The 19,180-nt window shown below is 41.3% G+C and overlaps 2 protein-coding genes across 2 annotated transcripts in view; both read left to right on the top strand.

Annotated features, from left to right (window-relative positions):
* Positions 1-10,149: 10,149 nt before the first annotated feature.
* LOC142214525 (olfactory receptor 5AP2-like) lies at positions 10,150-11,091 on the top strand. The gene has a single exon (XM_075283474.1). It carries the CDS (start codon positions 10,150-10,152, stop codon positions 11,089-11,091), a length of 942 nt encoding a protein of 313 aa, XP_075139575.1.
* A 604-nt stretch (positions 11,092-11,695) lies between these two features.
* The window catches only part of LOC142214524 (scavenger receptor cysteine-rich type 1 protein M130-like), a 134,943-nt gene continuing 127,458 nt past the window's right edge, over positions 11,696-19,180 (top strand). Inside the window, exons 1-2 of the mRNA XM_075283473.1 lie at positions 11,696-11,757; positions 11,820-11,878. Of these exons, the coding sequence (XP_075139574.1) occupies positions 11,696-11,757; positions 11,820-11,878 (121 nt within the window). The remainder of the gene's footprint in view (positions 11,758-11,819; positions 11,879-19,180) is intronic.

The following is a 19,180-nucleotide window of genomic DNA, read 5'->3' as shown; positions in this document are numbered from 1 at the left end:
CTTGTTTAAAGGGGTTGTCCCATCACAAGGATCCTATCTATACTGCTTGTTAATGTGGATTTAAGACTTTTCCTAAATACACTACTTCAGCAAAACTGCTTTATTTGTCCACTATCTTAATTTATTGACTTCATTGTTTCTATGGCCCTTAGGATAATATGCTCAAATGTCAAGTGAGGTAGCTGCCTGCTCTCAGGGGGGAGGTAGGAGGGGCTAAGTGCACGGGAGCGAGCCTGTGTCTGTAGCTGTTCCTGTGTCAGTGTCCTGTGACCTAGCTTCCTGCTCTCAGATAGGGAGGGGGAAAGATAAGGAGGGTGGAAATGAGTGCTGCTTTCTTATATAAAACAGTCTAAATCCTAGTGAGATCTGGTCCCTTAGCCCACTAGGATTTAGCCGACTCTATATAGAACAAGCTAAATCCATGTGTTATAGGACTTTTGATGACATCACAGGTACTTCAGGCCCTTCAGTCATCCCATAGGAGTTACACGCTATTTTGGGAGTGGAGCTAAACTAGAGGTAGTCGGACAGTATGGCTTTGCATATGAAACCCCACCCACTAATTTACGTTGAAAACCAGGAAGAAAGAAGTCTTTGCAGCAGCGAAGACTGGTGAGCAATTTATATGGGAATACCCCTTTAACGAATAATTCAGATTAATTTTAGCTATAAGATGACATTGAAACAAGCGATAAGAAATATATAGACAGAAGATAAAAATAATAAAAAAATGAATGAATAAATCTTTGTCCAATATCATGAATGAATGGTTTAGTTTATGTATTTCCTAGGTTTAGAAAGTATAATATCAGTGTGTTTTAATAAGTTTATTAGAAGAATGTACAGTCATTTTTCTTTGAATCCAGCTGAAAAAAAAAAAAAGAAAAAATTAGCTCAACATTGTTTGTTATCATTTTGCTACATTTAATAAATAATGTCTATATCTGATTTGTGGGCTTCTGCACCAAACATGTAGCCGGGCTCCCCCAACCACTACACACTATTTATAGTGCTGGTACCCACTTCTGAGGCAAAGGGAACCCTTAGGCCTTATGCTATGGGAAAGCTCTCCTTTGTGTCCCCATACTATCTTAAAGCCCCTTTGTGCCTAATACGATAAATAATACATATTGTTAATGTCTGTCTTAAAGTTTTGAGAAAAGGGGTTATAAATAACAGGAATCACAAGATGTAAATCCCCCACCACCAAGCCTGGCTGAGCCACAGAGCCCCGAGAAAAACTGATACCCCCCAACCAAGCATCAGCCATCTGCCAAGCCAAAACCCCCAACATGCCCTGAACAAGGCTCAAATAAAAGGAGTAATTGAGAGAGACAAAGAGCGGTACATCGAGGAATGGAGAAGTGCAATAAATAACTCCAAGAAACTCACCGACCCCAAACACAGACAGACCCTGAGCCGGTACAGACTGAGCGCCCACAACCTGGAGATGGCAACGGGGCAACACAGGCAGACGTACAAGCCACGGGAGAATAGACTGTGCCAGCACTGTGACCAGGGGGCCCTAGAAGACGAGACCCACTTCCTGCTACACTGCACCAAATACTCAGCTGTGAGGGCCATCTACTACCAAAGACTCTCTGCCCACATCCCAGACTTCATATCTGCAGATGAGAAGAGGAAACTCTACATCCTACTGGGAGAAGAAGAGGCCACTGTGGAGATCGTTGCCCAATACGTGTCCAGCTGTCACCAACTAAGAGGAAGATGAGACTCCACGGACTGTTATACCCCAAATCACCCCTCCCACCCCTCCCCCAATATAGCGGCCACCAACTAAGAGGAAGATGAGACTCCACGGACTGTTATACCCCAAATCACCCACCCCACCTCCCCATATAGAGGTCACCAACTAAGAGGAAGATGAGACCCCACGGACTGTTATACCCCAAACCACCCACCCCACCTCCCCATATAGCGGCCACCAACTAAGAGGAAAATGATACTCCACAGACTGTTATACCCCAAATCAACCCCCCCCCATACCCACCACTCACCCCCCCGACTCCAACTCCCCCCCACACTTTACTAGCTTTGGCAATGCCAAATATCTATTCGGACATGCCAATAAAGCCTGTTTGATTTGATAAAGCCATGTGAATTTTTTTAGATAAAGTATCAGCCTATATGTATGTGATATGAGATAGCGGTGTGTGCCTACCAGCCTAGGGAGTTACAATACGACATAAACCAGATATCTATTACTACCACTTCATTAAAGGGGTATTCTCATCTCAGACCATTACTACAAACCCAGAGGATTGGACATAAATGTCTTCCAGATCCAGTTCTGCCCTCTGTTCATGAGATAAGTAAAGGTCCCAGAGATGGAATATGCCTCTAAGGCTAAGGCCCCACGTTGCGGAATCGCAGCTTCTTTTGTTGCGGTTTTTTGAGCCAAAGCCAGAAGTGGACTGAGCATAAGGTAGAATTATAAGAACTTCCTCTATATTTCCCATTCCTTTGGTAGCCATTCTTGGTTTTGGCTCATAAATCCGCACCAAATTGTGCAACAAAAAAGCTGCATTTCCGCAACGTGGGGCCTAAAGGACATACATGTACATGCCATAAATATCTGAATTGGGAAAACTATAACGTATCCAAAGACTTCCAATGTGTTGTAATAACCACAAGCCCATGTAGCATACAAGCAAATAATGTGTCAAGTGGTTCTAAGTAATGACGCAACAAGTACTAACCTCCATGTTCTGTGCTTCTTCAGGATATACCGTAGTAATAGGGATCAAAGTTCCTTATAATCAGGTCTATGTATATACAGTTAAGCAGGTATATATATATATATATATTAAATGCTATGTCCTATGGGAATGTATATTGTCAACCAATAATGATATTCTAATCCCCCAGGTACCCTGTTATGTGTATATTAATAGTACAGGCAAGTGCAGCATTAGATGGATAGAATAAAAACAGCGAAGCCATATAATTAATCCCTTAAGACCGATGATATCTGCTTTGTATATACACAGCGTAGACCAAATGGGAAAATCTTGTGTTGTTAACAATGGCTTAATTGATAATGAAATTGATATAAAAGAAGATAAAGAGTTACATTGCAATGAATGGAAAATTGCATTTATATACATTTGTTTGTTTCAATGATAGTCATACCGATCTTGTAACAAATACGCGTAAATCAAATTTTTTTTTTCAGCTTTAGGCAGCAATACCTCTAAAGTAGTTGTACCCTCTTTAGGGTCTTGCCTTCTAGTAGTTCTATAGGATGCTTACCCCAATAACCCAGGGTGCGGCTGGACCTTTACCCCTGCCCAAGTGCATGAACTCTCAATGGAAATACAACTTACTTCACTGCCGGATCTTGGACTAGCTGAAGGAGATGGGTTTCTTTATCTGGAAGACCTAAGTATAGGGCATTACAATAGTCCAGACATGAGGTTATGAAGGCAAGGACCAGCATGGAGAGGTTTTGACTTTTGCAATATTCCTCAGAGGGAAGGATGAAGATTTGATAATGGTGGGTACTGGATTTCTGAGAGACCGTTTCCCATCAATTTCTACTCCCAAATTTTGTATAAGTTGCCATTTTGCCACTTAGCATTGACCTCCAACCACGAGACTTCAGTTTTCTGAAGGTTCAGCTTTAGCCAGCTGGCATTCATCCATTAATGTAGTTCAATTAGATATAAATTTATAGATGGAGATGGGTCATTGACTTGGGGCTTGCAGGATATGTATAGTTGGGTATCATCTGTATATCAGTGATAGACCAGGCCATAACTCTGGATTATATATATAAACTGCAAATAGCTTTGAGGATAGCACTGAGCCCTGTGGAACTCCATATTTTGAGGGGATCAGTCAGGGTCGGTGTCAGCACTCAGCAAACCCAGGCAAGTGCCGGGTCCCCAACCTTCTGAGGAGGCCTACTGGGATGTGAGGTGCTGAGGGAGAGAGACTCCGTCCTGCGTTACATGGTATTTGGCTTAAGGATCTGTGATGACATCATGTGTGGGCGGAGCCACTCAGGATCGTACAGAACAATGTGATGTTACACAGGAAGATGAATCTGCTGCTGCTGGGAACAGTTTGATGGAAGGTAAGGAGGAGAGAACCTGTGTTAGCAAGAGGGGGGACATGGGGGTGCAGGCTGTTTGTGAGCAAGAGGTGGGAATGGTTTTGCAGGCTGTGTGAGCAAGAGGGAGGAATGGGGGAGTTCAGAATCTGGGAGATGGGCACTGTGGAGCATGTAATACTGTGTGAGAGTCACTAATGAGAACATAATACCATTTTGGGGCCACTGTGGCGCATGTAACACTGTTTGGAGGCCACTATGGAGCACGTAATACTGTTTGGAGGCCACTATGGAGCACGTAATACTGTTTGGAGGCCACTGCGGAGCACGTAATACTGTTTTGGGGCCACTGTGGAGCACGTATTACTGTTTGGAGGCCACTGCAGAGCACGTAATACTGTTTGGGGGCCACTGCGGAGCATGTAATACTGTTTGGGGGCCACTGTGGAGCACATAATACTGTTTGGGGGCCACTGTGGAGCACAGTTTACTTTTTGGGGGCCACTGTGGAACACATAATACTGTTTGGGGGCCACTGTGGAGTACGTATTACTGCTTGAGGGCCATTATGGAACATGTAATACTATTTCTGGGTTACTATGGAGCACATAATACTGTTTTGGGACCACTATCGAGCATGTAATACTGTTTGGGGGTCACTATGCAGCATGTAATACTGTTTGGGGGCTACTATGAAGCACATAATACTGTTCCAGTATTGCTTACATGCCAGGCACTGCACCGCTCACTTACCGTATTCTTAATAACTGCACTTGTGGGTACTAAAGCTTTATCCCTTTAGTATCTAAAATATCGCTTCAACGCTCGTAACCCCCACTATCGAGAATTTGCTCTAGGAAGGGGTTAGGGGGTCTTGGACAAAAGTTTGTACCTGGGCCCACAAGACTTTAGTTACACCAATGCCGGCTGCCGTGGGCCCACCCAGGCGCTGCCATTACTATATCTTACTTTTAATTAGATCGCCTGTGCTGATACACAGATGTCAAGTGCTTGGACATAAAGGAAGCGGCAGCTCCGTTCATCAGGATCGCAGGTAGGTGAGTATAACTTATTTTTTAAATGTTTTTTTAAGCTTAGTTGTGTTTATTTTAATAGTACAAGGGGTTGCTTAGAGGGGGAAATTATAACTATAAGGGAGGGGACATTATGAACATAAGGGGGTCATATATATATATACTGTATATATGGGTTATTAGGGTGAATTATGAATACAAGGGGGAAGTTATTTATATTAGGAGGCATTATAAATATAAGAGGGGAGTCATTAAGGGTTTATGTCAGGGGGACTCAGGGGCATACTATGAGGGGGCAATTAATTTAATGAAGGTGGCACTTGGGTTTTATTAAGTCTAAGGCCTCACATAGGGAGCTGCAACAAAATAGCGCTGCAGGAAAAACCGCGTCAGTAACGTATTGTGTTTTTTTCCCGCAGCGCTTTTCACTTTCTGCTTCCATTACACCTATAGGGAAACACAGTGTTTTCACAGATATAACGGATACGCTGCGATTTTCGAAACCCGAATGGTTTTGGAGATTGCAGCGTTTCCACTGCACATATTTTTCCATATTGTGTGGATGAGATTTGGTAGAATACTATTCATTTTTCAGGAACTGTCGTGTTTTCCCGTGGTGTTTTCGCCACGTGAGGCCTCATCCCCACTTTGTAGTAAAATAACATACATGCTGCAATTTCCAAAACAGTCTCGGTTTTGAAAATGGCAAAATACCTACGGAAATGCCGGTAGTTTAGATGCAGTTGAAGCAGAAATTATGCAGACGAAAGCTCTCTAGACAGGAAGAAACGTGATGCGTCACAGACGCGTTTTTTCCCGCAGCGCTTTTTTGCTGCAGGACGCCACGTGGGGCCTTAGGCTTAAGGAGTTTTGCAGCTCATTTTTATTGATGATCTCTCCTCAGAATAAATTATCAATAAGATATCAGTGACCCACTGATCAGTTGTATGAAGGGGCCATGGCGCCTGTTTATATCACACGCTGTCTGTTTATAGTGACCGTGTGATGTAATTCCAGCCTTGTCACATACACATGTATAGGACCAGGCTGTAGTTACATCACATGGCTGCTATGAGATGCATGGCACTATGTAAACAGAGAAGGGGTCATGGCGCTTACACAGGTACCACGGCTCATTCAGCTGATTTTTCCCTCATTCTGAGTCCCATTGAAGACAATTAGTGCAGGACGCTGAAAAAAAAAAAGTATCTCGCTGCTCTTGCTGCGGATTCTGCAGCTAATTCGGAGGCCGCGGCTTGAGACTCCCCACTGGTTAGACTAATTTATTTGGGCCTATTATACGGTAGAAAGCCACAAGGGCCTACTAATGCTCTATATCCACCACCGTAAGCTGGGGGGCAGAAAATAAAGAGGAATCCGGGGCAGATGTCTGTCTAAAATTCCTCTTTACTTTCTGATGTCTGAACAGGTTGTATGGAATGGACTGTATTACAGGCCTAAAAAGTAGGTCCGCCTCAGCAAAAAAATCACCCAATTGCGGTTGTTTTTTTGCTGCAACGCGCAGCAACCTGCCCCACATCTCTGACCAATCGCCCAATACCTCCTACACATAATCTCTGATCCTCCCATATTACTCTTCGTTCTCATCTGCATTCGGTATTCTGTTCGGGGAGTCTGCATAGGGAGCCCCCGAATGGAATACTGAACGCAATGGCGAGCAATGTGCTGTAAAAGCACACAAACCCTATAGACTATAATGGGGTCCGTGTGCTGGCTGCGTGCTGCCCGTACTGAACATAAGCAGAGAAAAGTAGTTCACAATCTACTTTCCTGTCCGCATGACTCGTGCGGAGACTGCACGGAAAGCACATGGACCCCATTATAGTCTATGCTTTCACTGGCACACCGCTTGCTGTTGCGTTCAGTATTCCGTTTGGGGGGGCCTCATGCCAACTCCCCTGGATGGAATACCAACACAGATGTGAATGAGGCCTAAGTGGTGAATGCAAGAACTTTGTATAGTCTGGCACTTGTCAGATACCTAGCCATAATTTCCTTATTGTGGTCCAGTTATCTCCTCGTGCATGCACTGTCCTGCCTTTTTCAGAGTTCTGTATTTTCCTTAGTTTAAACAGGTTGTCCAAGATGTATATTTTTTTTTAACTCAGGCTGGGGGAGGTGACAAAAATTTTAAAAATATACTCACCTGTTCTCAGTTCTCTGGTGCTGCTCAGTGCAGTCCGGTCCTGCTGCTCCAATGTCTTCTTGCAGTGGAAGTCCTCAACGGCTATGATGTCCTGAGTCCCTTCCCTTAGGCCACTGATAGGTCTCAGTGGTCACATGAGGTCAATCAGCAGCCTCTGCGGCCTAAGGAAAGAACCCGGGGACAGATAGTGACATCCCATGTCCTTCATTGAGGCCGCAGATTGGCCTCATTAGTCACGAGTCTCCATTGTGGTCCGACCTTAGACTCCACCTCCTCACAGACGAGCCTCCGGCAGAACCAGCGTTGATTGGCCGAATGCTGTACACTGGCCAATCAACGCTGGTCAATTCATTCCTATGAGAAACAGTAAGCTCACTCATAACAGCAAGCTGCCAGCGCTCTTCCGACTAGCAAGGACGAGCCTGCTGCAGAACCAGCATTGATTTGCCGCAGGTTCGTCCTTGCTAGTCGGGAGAGCTGGCAGCTTGCGGTTACGAGGGAGCTTACTTTTTATCAGCGCAACGGCAAGCGCTGTGCAGTTAAAGCGCACGGACCCCATAGACTATAATGGGGTCCATGCACTTTAACTGCACAGCGCTCCTCCTAAACACTCTCCTCCTGCTATTCGTAGACTTGGTGACTCTCCTTTAGTCGGATAGTGGTTTCCCCTGAAACGAGCATTTTTTTCCCATAGACTGTAATGGGATTTGATATTCGATCGAGTAGTCGAATATTGAGGCTCTACTCGAAATGAATATCGAATCTCAAATATTTCACTGTTCGCTCATCTCTACATAAGACCACTACATAGTTACATAGTTGATGAGATTGGATAAAGACGTGAGTCCATCAAGTCCAACCTATAACCCTACAGTCCCTACAGTGTTGATCCAGGGGAAGGCAAAAAAAAACCCCATGAGGCTCCTGCCAATTGCCCCATTTCAGGGGGAAAAATTCCTTCCCAACTCCAAATCTGGCAGTCAGTATAAAAACCCTGGATCATAGAAAAAAAAAACTAAAGAAAGTCTTTGAAGGCTTGAAAAAAATTATTTATACTTGCTAAAATATTTTGCTTTTAATTGTCGACACACTTGGATATGGTTATTATCATGGGAAACCCTTATCATAAACAGAGACAAATATCAAGAAAAATCCCTCGATGCCTCGTGTATTGCAAACAATTATGAATAAAAATCCTTGGAGGTTATTAAATCATATAAATTACAGCTGAATATATCACATAACAATGAGAAAGCTGCATCATTTAGAAACAGGTTGTAGACTTATGTAAAACAGGTTTGTCTCCGCCATTTTATACAGAAGCTGAAGGCATATTTTACTTTTAGAATGATACGGTATCCTAAATCTGTACTGTATAGGGCTGCATGCAGTTTGCTTTTGACTCGTGTCCTTTTTAGGTGGATTTAAATGTGAAAATGTATACATACACATATACGGGGTTAGGCAGGGAGGTATGGATGATTGGAAATAACAGGTACACACTCATTTTTCAACAAAATTCAATTTTTTTTCTTTCAATGTGTAGCTTGGATGTTGCCATTACAAAATTCAAAGAAAAACAAAAGAAAAAAATTGGTGTTGTAAATTATTATATTAATGCCATGGTGCCAAGGTTGTAGGCCTTCCTGAATAGGTGAGTCTTCAGAGCCTTCTTGAAGCCTGTGATTGTGGGGGTCAGTCTTCTGTGTCTGGGAAGGAGTTGCAAACTGTGGAGAATGTATGGGAGAAATCTTGGATGTAGTTTTGTGAGGAGCGGATGAGAGCAGAGCGGAGTAGGAGGTCTTTGGAGGATCTACCTTACCAAAGCCAACTTTTAAGATTACAGACGAGATAATGGACTATGCACTGGGATACTATGTGTTCTTGCATTTTGATCTGTTTTGCCCGTTGCCTCTCTGACTACTCTTATGAATATTCCCGGTTACCACGTGACTTATTGTTGACCCATCTTACTATGTCTGCTTAACACCAGCACCTCCTTTATACACCCCCTTCACAATTTTTCACTCCAATCTATCCCCTTGCAATCTAATTTCACCTACAGCAGATATTATATAGGAAAAAAACAGGCAAGTTTAAGGCCCCAAAAGTCCATGTGTCTTCTGAGTACTTCAACTCAACTGTAGTAAAAGCAAATGGGGACCTACTTGAAAAATGTGTTGGAATTGGTACTTTCCCTGTGTTTTTCAGAAAAACAAAAAAACTTGATAGTCTTCAGTAGTTGATACCTTTTTAATGGCTAACTCATAATGATGACAGATTACAACGTTTCGGAACCTCTCGGGTCCTTTCTCAAGTAAACTTTACTTGAGAAAGGACCCGAGAGGTTCCGAAACGTTGTAATCTGTCATCATTATGAGTTAGCCATTAAAAAGGTATCAACTACTGAAGACTATCAAGTTTTGTTTTTTTTTGTTTTTTTTTTAATATATTTCCAACCCACTGGCTAACACGGTACGAGAAAAACATTTTCCTTGTGTTTTTCAGGAAATAAAACAATTCCAGCAATATTATTGTACCTGCTTATTTGACACTTGCAATGTGGTTCAGATGCTCGGACTGCTATTTGTTACCATCAAAAGCAACAGAATCTGTGACGGAGGCTTGCAGATGTAAAAAAAAAAACTTTTTTTTTAAAGCAGCAAAATATATATAAAACATACAGTCATGAATATTTAAGCTGTATTGCTTGCGTATATATTGACATCTCTGTCTGAAAGACAATCTGGTCTCACACTAAAACAGTCTTAAATCTGGAAAAAAACAACTATCTTCGTATCACTCTTGATCTAATATTATATTTTTGAATAAAATAATATTTCATCACTTTCTTCCATACAAATATGATTTTGATGGCTTGTAAAAATAACACCGAAGTAATACAATTCATTCTGGAAGGTCTTTCCAAAAATCGTGACATTAAAGCAAAAATTTTCATAATTTTTTCCATAGTTTATGGGGCCACACTACTGGGAAACTCCATACTTGTCCTCCTGACAAGAACCGACCATGAGCTGTCCACCCCCATGTACTTCTTCCTTTGTAACCTCTCTCTCTTGGATATCTCCTTCACCTCTGTCACGGTACCCAATATGTTACGAAACATTTACACCAACAATACGTCGATTAGTTACACCGGTTGCTTTACGCAGTTATATTTCTTTCATTTTTTGGGAAGCTCTGAGTGTTTTCTATTGGCCATCATGAGCGTTGACCGATACGTGGCCATTTGTCAGCCTCTCAGATATTCGCACCTCATGAATGCCTCGGTTTGCGTAAAGATGGCTCTCAGTTGCTGGATTGGTGGTATGTTATTCTCGTGTTCTCATACGTTTCTTACGTTGAGCCTCTTTTTCTGTTCGTCCAATATTATCAACCATTTCTTCTGCGACATCCCACCACTTCTCCAAGTGTCTTCTACGGACACTCACAAAAACATTCTGGAAATTTTTATTTTTGGAGGATCCGTGGCTGGTGGATGTTTTTTATTGACCTTAATTTCTTACATCTTTATTATTTCATCCATATTACAAATCAATACAAGTAAAGGAAAAAGTAAAGCTTTCTCCACGTGCACTTCCCACTTATTAGTGGTTTGTATCTTCTTCGGAACCATACTCTTTATGTATCTCAGACCGACATCTGCCTACTCTTTAGAAAACGATAAATTGTTTTGTGTCTTTTACAACATTTTTACTCCTATGTTAAATCCAGTCATTTACAGTTTTAGGAATAAGGAAGTTAAAGGGGCTGTGAAGAGATTGGGTAGAAAGATAATTGCTTACTTTAGGTGAATTCCCATGTAAGCCATCCAACTATCCTGTTCTCTACCTGAAATAGATCTATATGCAGATAGCTAGCTGCAGTGGCGTAACTAAAGTCTTGTTGGCCCCGGTGCAATCTTTTGTCTGGGGCCCCCTACCTCATCCCTACAGCGAATTCTTGATAGGGATGGTTATGGGTGTTTAATCCACCTTAGTGTGGTTAGGGTAATCTGTGGGTCTCCTTGGTTTATAGGCCAGATGGAAGCTGCAATCTCAATATTGATACCAGTGCTTATGGGCCCCTGGTTGATTTTAGACTTAAATGGGTTGTCTATTTTCGCCTGGACAATCCCTTTAACTACTCCTTTATTGAAAATAATATTTCCACTTCTGATGGTCCCCCAACTAATCTCAGATTTCCATGATGTCCCCCTTTCCTTTCTTTCCTCCAGGCTATACAGATTAAGCTCTGATATGTTTTATGCATCTGACCCTCCACCATTTTTGTATCCTGACTTTGCACCAGTTCTAGTTCTAATTTCAGGATGGAAATGCTGCATGTGATCCATAAATATCTATACACATTCAGTAAGCAGTGATACAATAGAGTAATATATTAATATGTGATTGTGAAATGGTTAAAAAGACACCTGCAGATGTTCAAGATGAAACTGATAGACAAGGTTTAGATCTAAAGTCTGTGGTATGTGAAATGAATATACATCCTGTAAGATCTAACATACTTAATCTCATTTCAGTTCACATTCTATTAAGGAAATAGTCACTATTTCCTCCATCATCACCAAAGCAGGGGGAGGTAAGGGGGGGAGAGGAGGGGCAAGTGAGGAGGGAAGAGGAGGGGATAGGAAAGGAGGGAAGAGGAGGGGGAGGGAAGGAGGGAAGAGGAGGGGATAGGGAAGGAGGGAAGAGGAGGGGATAGGGAAGGAGGGAAGAGGAGGGGATAGGGAAGGTGGGAAGAGGAAGTGGGAGGGGACAAATAAGGAAGGTGCCATTCGGCAAATCATGTGGATTGCTGGGTGGACCCTGAGATGCAAAGGAAGTCAGAGACTGCCTGACATCTCTAAATCATTTCCTGCTGAATGAGTTAACATTGTAGGTGGATCAGTCTGATGTGACCTGTCTGTAATGTTAATGACTGCTACATCTACACATACATACCATAAATCATATTATACCCCTGTACCTATATGTTTTCTGAATCTCACAAAAATACTACTCAGGACTTCACAATGGACAATTCTGCACCACAGCTCGATGTTTTGTTTAAAAAACAAAACAAAAAACAAACATGTTTTGGGATTAAAGTATAAACCATGTGGGTCCTGAGACGCTCAACTATTCCATAGAACAGAATGCAGTCAGTTGTATTCAGTATGCCACATGTGTCAGTGTCTGCGGATTGCGAAATGGTCCAGGATTAAAGGAAGGCACTTAGTACAGTAGTACAGACAGACTGTATATAATGCTACGATTTGCCCGCAGAAGATACTTCAAGGCACAAACCGCAGAGTTTTACAATACCTGCAAAGTGGATGGCTAATTCTGGCTAATCCCATCCACACATTGCAGAAAAATATCTGCAACGGAATATTAAGATTTCAAAAATGCGAGTGGAAATCCTGGGATTTTCTCTATAGGTCTACTAGAAGCAGAAAGTCGTCAGATCGCTTTATGGCTGAGGCTCACTATGTGGGGCTGTAGCCGTAAGGAGGATGATGATGATTTGTTAACATGAACACATATTGAGGGTTATAATTCACCTAGCTATAAATTATAGGAGCTATAATTTTGGAGATGAAGGCTGAATCCAAGAACCTATTCTGGTTGATAAATCTGGAGTCAGGAAAGAATTTTTCCCCCGATTTGATATCCACTTCAGAGGGGTATTTACTTTCCTCTTGATATCCACTTCAGAGGGGTATTTACTTTCCTCTGGAACAATGCTATAGGATTAAATTTAATTTGATGAATCTGTGTATTAATTCAACCTTGCTAACTGTGTAACTATGTAACAGAATATGATGAAGAATCAGAGAAGAGAGTAGTGAAAAAAGTGATAACAGATGGAATTCCACCAATAGTGATAGTTATTTACTGCTATATTGTGAATCTTCATAGCTTCCGAACATTACTAAAAGTTGTTCTCATACTGTAAAAATCTTAACTAGAGATGAGCGAACAGTGAAATATTCAATATTCGATATTCGTTTCGAATAGCCCCTCAATATTCGACTATTCGAACGAATATCAAATCCCATTATAGTCTATGGGGAAAAAAGCTTTGTTTCAGGGGAAACCACTATTCAACTCAGGAGGGTCACCAAGTCGACTATGACACCTCAGGAAATGATGCCAACACCCTGGAGTGCAACTGGGACAGCATTATGCCACTAATAATATGGGACCTGACTTTTTCCTATAGGAATGCATTGACCAGCGTTGATTGGCCGAATGCCATACAGTGTACAGCATTCGGCCAATTAATGCTGGTTCTGCCGGAGGCTCGTCTGTGAGGAGGCGGAGTCTAAGATCAGTCCACAGCAGTCTCCATTGTGGTCTGATGTAGCAAAGCTGTGTCAACTCTAGTATACCTGAGATCGGACCACAATGGAGACTGCTGTGGACCAATCTTAGACTCCGTGTCCTCACAGACGAGCCTCCGGCAGAACCAGCGTTGATTGGCTGAATGCTGTACACTGTATGGCATTCGGCCAATCAACACCGGTCAATGCATTCCTATGAGAAAAAGTCAGCTCCCGCATAACGCAAGCTGACAGGGATCCCGACTAGCATATAATGGGCTGCCACGAGATAGAGCCCCAAAGAGCTGTTTGAGTAACATTCCTACCTATATAAAGGTAATCCGTAGCTAATCCTTCCCGTACATCTATCCCTGTCTCACAGTCACATAGTTCACAGTCTCATATGAACCGAATCTGAAATCCACCATTCGTATAAAGTGGAGGTCACCTGAATTAGCCAGCCATTACTTTTTCCGTTTTTTTTTCGATGCCTACATTGTCATAGCTCCTGTCCCACCTCCCCTGCGCAGTTATTGGTGCAAAAAAAGTGCCAGGGAAGGTGGGAGGCGATACAAATTTTTAGTGTATTTGATGCCTGATATTCAATTGAATACAAATTGTATCAAACACCATTCACTCATCTCTAATCTTAACCCCTCAGTGTAAATTTACTCAAATACTGCATGATACATGTAATGTCACAGCCTCTATAGCAACAATCAAATTGCTATTAAATCTACTAAGCTGAAAAGACATGGCCATGACATTCAATGTATTTGTTTGATCATGTTACGAGTTGATAGAACTCCCACATTGTATATTACACATCTTTAGAACACAACTCCATAAAATAGCAATGTAAATGAGGCTCTACATTGCAGTATGGTTATATTACAGCAACAGAAGAATTACCCTTAATACCGAACTGAGATCATATAGTATAACCGCCATTATATAGCGTCTGGTATGTTCGATGCATAAACTAGTCATGTAAAAATAATATATAATGTAAGTGAAAAAGTACATAAAAGGAGTTACAAGAAGTCATGATGATAATATCATGAAGGAGGGGCTGATCAGTATCAGAGGAAGGGGAAGAGGAAAGATGTCACAGTATAGATGGGCTGGTGGCCAGTGAGTCAAAAAGAAAGGGTGGGTGGGTGGGGGGATGTGGGCAGGTGGTGCTGAGAAACATAGAAGATTGACAGCTTAAAAACACCCCATGGTCCATCTTGTCTGCCCTTATATTATTACAGTTTTATCTTAGGATAGACATGTGTTATCCCAGGCATACTTACACTCACTTACTGTATAATTCCCAACTACATCTGCTGGAAGTCTATTCTCTTTTATGTATCACACACTTCACCATTTTTGTAGCCTGACTTTGTAATCGTTCTCTGGTTTTAGGATGGAAATGCGTATGATCTATAAATATCTATATCTATTCAGTAAGCAGTTACAGAACATAGGAATATAAAATATAAGAATATAAAATGGTTAAAAAAACGCCTACAGTATATAGGATGCACAAAGCTTAGATTTTATAAGTACCGTATATACTCGAGTATAAGCCGACCCAAATATAAGCCGAGGCCCCTAATTTTACCACAAAAAACTGGGAAAACTTATTGACTCGAGTATAAGCTGAGGGGGGGAAATGCAGCAGCTACTGGAAAATTTCAAAAATTAAAATGGTCGGAGATTTTGGGTGCAGTAGATGCTGGGTGCTGGGAAAGGGGAGGGGGTGTTTTGGTTGTCTGTCTGCCCCTTCCCTGAGCTTGAGGACTGGGATTTTCTTCCCCCACTTGGAATTCAGTCTGGCTGAATATAGGGTATCTGCAGTGCTCCTATTAACCCCTTCCCGACGGAACAGGAGCACTGCAGATACCCTATATTCAGTAAAACAGGCACTGTCAGACACAGGGATACCCAATGTGTATGTGTTTCACAGTAATTTTCTACTTTTATATGTATTCTAGGGAAAGGAGGGATTTACAACTTTTATTTTACTTATTTATTTTTTTTTAAATTTTCTTTTTTTTGCACTATTTTATGGGAGATTCTATACATTGATATTGCGGCTGGTCATAAACACCCCCCCTTCTTAAAAAAAAAAAAAAAATATATATATATATATATATATATATATATATATATATATATACAGTCCTATGAAAAAGTTTGGGCACCCCTATTAATCTTAATCATTTTTAGTTCTAAATATTTTGGTGTTTGCAACAGCCATTTCAGTTTGATATATCTAATAACTGATGGACACAGTAATATTTCAGGATTGAAATGAGGTTTATAGTACTAACAGAAAATGTGCAATATGCATTAAACCAAAATTTGACCGGTGCAAAAGTATGGGCACCTCAACAGAAAAGTGACATTAATATTTACTACATCCTCCTTATGCAAAGATAACAGCCTCTAGTCGCTTCCTGTAGCTTTTAATCAGTCCCTGGATCCTGGATAAAGGTATTTTGGACCATTTCTTTCTACAAAACAATTCCAGTTCAGTTAAGTTTGATGGTCGCCGAACATGGACAGCCCGCTCTCAAATGATCTGAAAACAAAGATTGTTCAACATAGTTGTTCAGGGGAAGGATACAAAACGTTGTCTCAGAGATTTAACCTGTCAGTTTCCACTGTGAGGAACATAGTAACGAAATGGAAGACCACAGGGACAGTTCTTGTTAAACCCAGAAGTGGCAGGCCAAGAAAAATATCAGAAAGGCAGAGAAGAAGAATGGTGAGAACAGTCAAGGACAATCCACAGACCACCTCCAAAGAGCTGCAGCATCATCTTGCTGCAGATGGTGTCACTGTGCATCGGTCAACTATACAGCGCACTTTGCACAAATAGAAGCTGTATGGGAGAGTGATGAGAAAGAAGCCGTTTCTGCACGTACGCCACAAATAGAGTTGCCTGAGGTATGAAAAAGCACATTTGGACAAGGCAGCTTCATTTTGGAAACAAAAATTGAGTTGTTTGGTTATAAAAAAAGGCGTTATGCATGGCGTCCAAAAAGAAACAGCATTCCAAGAAAAACACATGCTACCCACTGTAAAATTTGGTGGAGGTTCCATCATGCTTTGGGGCTGTGTGGCCAATGCCGGCATCGGGAATCTTGTTAAAGTTGAGGGTCGCATGGATTCCACTCAGTATCAGCAGATTCTTGAGAATAATGTTCAAGAATCAGTGACGAAGTTGAAGTTACGCCGGGGATGGATATTTCAGCAAGACAATGATCCAAAACACCGCTCCAAATCCTCAGGAATTCATGCAGAGGAACAATTACAATGTTCTGGAATGGCCATCCCAGTCCCCAGACCTGAATATCATTGAACATCTGTGGGATGATTTGAAGCGGGCTGTCCATGCTCGGCGACCATCTAACTTAACTGAACTTGAATTGTTTGTCCAAAATACCTTTATCCAGGATCCAGGAACTGATTAAAAGCTACAGGAAGCGACTAGAGGCTGTTATCTTTGCAAAAGGAGGATCTACTAAATATTAATGTCACTTTTCTGTTGAGGTGCCCATACTTTTGCACCGGTCAAATTTTGGTTTAATGCATATTGCACATTTTCTGTTAGTACAATAAACCTCATTTCAATCCTGAAATATTACTGTGTCCATCAGTTATTAGATATATCAAACTGAAATGGCTGTTGCAAATACCAAAATATTTAGAACTAAAAATGATTAAGATTAATATGGGGTGCCCAAACTTTTTCATAGGACTGTATATATATATATATATATATATATATATATATATATATATATATATATATATATATTTTTTTTTTTTTTTTTTTTTTTTTTTTTTTTTTTTTTTTTTGCTGACTCGAGTATAAGCCGAGAGGGGCTTTTTCAGCACAAAAACTGGGCTGAAAAATTTGGCTTATACTCGAGTATATACGGTACAATTCAATGATTTCACCTAAAGTCTGTGGCATACTAAAAAAATCTACGTAGTGTAATATCTCAAATATTTCAGTTTTGGTAACTCAACTTAATGTTCTATAGTGAAAATCGTCACTATTAGAGATGAGCGAGTAGTACTCAATCGAGTAGGTATTCGATCGAATACTACGGTATTCGAAATACTCGTACACGATCAAGTATCACTCGCTGTTCGAATGTAAAAGTTTGATGCAGAACCAGCATTGTTTGGCCGAATGCTATACAGTCGGCCAATCAACGCTGGTTCTTCTCCTATCTTTAGAAGTCTTCTCCGTGCAGCTTCCCCCCAGCGTCTTCCGGCTCTGAATTCACTCTGCCAGGCATCGCTTGTAGTGCGGACATGCGCAGTCGGCTAAGCCCAGGCCCGATGCCTGGCAGAGTGAATGAAGAGCCGGAAGACGCCGCAGGGACCCTGCAAAGAGAACACTGCTCGGAGGATCCAGCCCGACCCTCACTCGTGGACTTGGTAAGTGTAATTTGATCAAATGTTGCCTACCCCTGAAACGAGCATTTTCTCCCCATAGACTATAATAGGGTTCGATATTCGATTCGAGTAGTCGAATATTGAGGGGCTACTCGAAACGAATATCGAACCTCGGACATTTTACTGTTCGCTCATCTCTAGTCACTATCTATAAATCATATAAAACAGATAAATTGCTTCAAAGTCATTTTAAAACAGTAGGACGGGAAAGTTTTAAAAGATTGTGTTATACTTAGATATTTGCTGAAACTTTTTCCCCCATGGAACTTGGTAAACTGTACGCACCGAAAAAAAAATTGCATAAAAGTTACTAGAAGAAAGACATACAGCATAATATAAAATGCATTTAATAAAATGTAAAGTTATGGTGTTTATCTTGAAAATTGCCCAAATTATTATCTTTGAATTGTAGATTATTTTTGAAAACATCTCACATTTAATCTAGATTTTTATATTTAGTTAATTAGCACATTTTATTTTTGCTTAAATTCTTTAAATATGATAGTTTATGTATTATAACTAGAGATGAGCAAGTATTTAAATACTCGATATTCGATATTTGTTTCGAGTAGCCCCGCAATATTCAACTACTCGAATCGAATATCGAACCCTATTATAGTCTATGGGGGAAAAATGTTCGTTTCATGGGTAGGCAACATTCGATCAAATTGAACTTACCAAGTCCACGAGTGAGGGTCGGGCTGGATTCTCCGAGAAGTCTTCTCTGCGCAGTGTCCCCGCGGCGTCTTCCGGCTCTGAATTCACTCTGCCAGGCATCAAACCGATGCCCGATGCCTGGCAGAGAGAATTCAGAGCTGGAAGACGCCGCGGGGATGCTGCGCGGCGAAGACTTCTAAAGGTAGGAGAAGAACCAGCGTTGATTAGCCGACTGTATAGCATTCTGCCAATCAACGCTGGTTCTGCATCGAATTTTTCCATTCAAATAGCAAGTAGTATTCGATCGAGTACGAGTATTTCGAATACCGTAGTAGTCGATCGAATATCTACTCAATCGAATACTACTCGCTCATCTCTAATTATAACATGACAAATTGTATTAAAATAAGTCACAAAGTAATTTAGCTGGTCGCCCCACGTTTTCAAAAACATGC

This window comes from Leptodactylus fuscus, chromosome 7 (assembly GCF_031893055.1).
Source record: "Leptodactylus fuscus isolate aLepFus1 chromosome 7, aLepFus1.hap2, whole genome shotgun sequence".
In the NCBI taxonomy this organism is placed as follows: domain Eukaryota; kingdom Metazoa; phylum Chordata; class Amphibia; order Anura; family Leptodactylidae; genus Leptodactylus; species Leptodactylus fuscus.
The sequence above is the reverse complement of the archived record's forward strand: the minus strand, read 5'-3'. Positions and strand labels throughout refer to the sequence as shown.

Coding starts and splice junctions, on each gene's coding strand:
- LOC142214525 (XM_075283474.1), top strand. CDS start 10,150: ATGGCTTGTAAAAATAACACCGAAGTAATACAATTCATTCTGGAAGGT.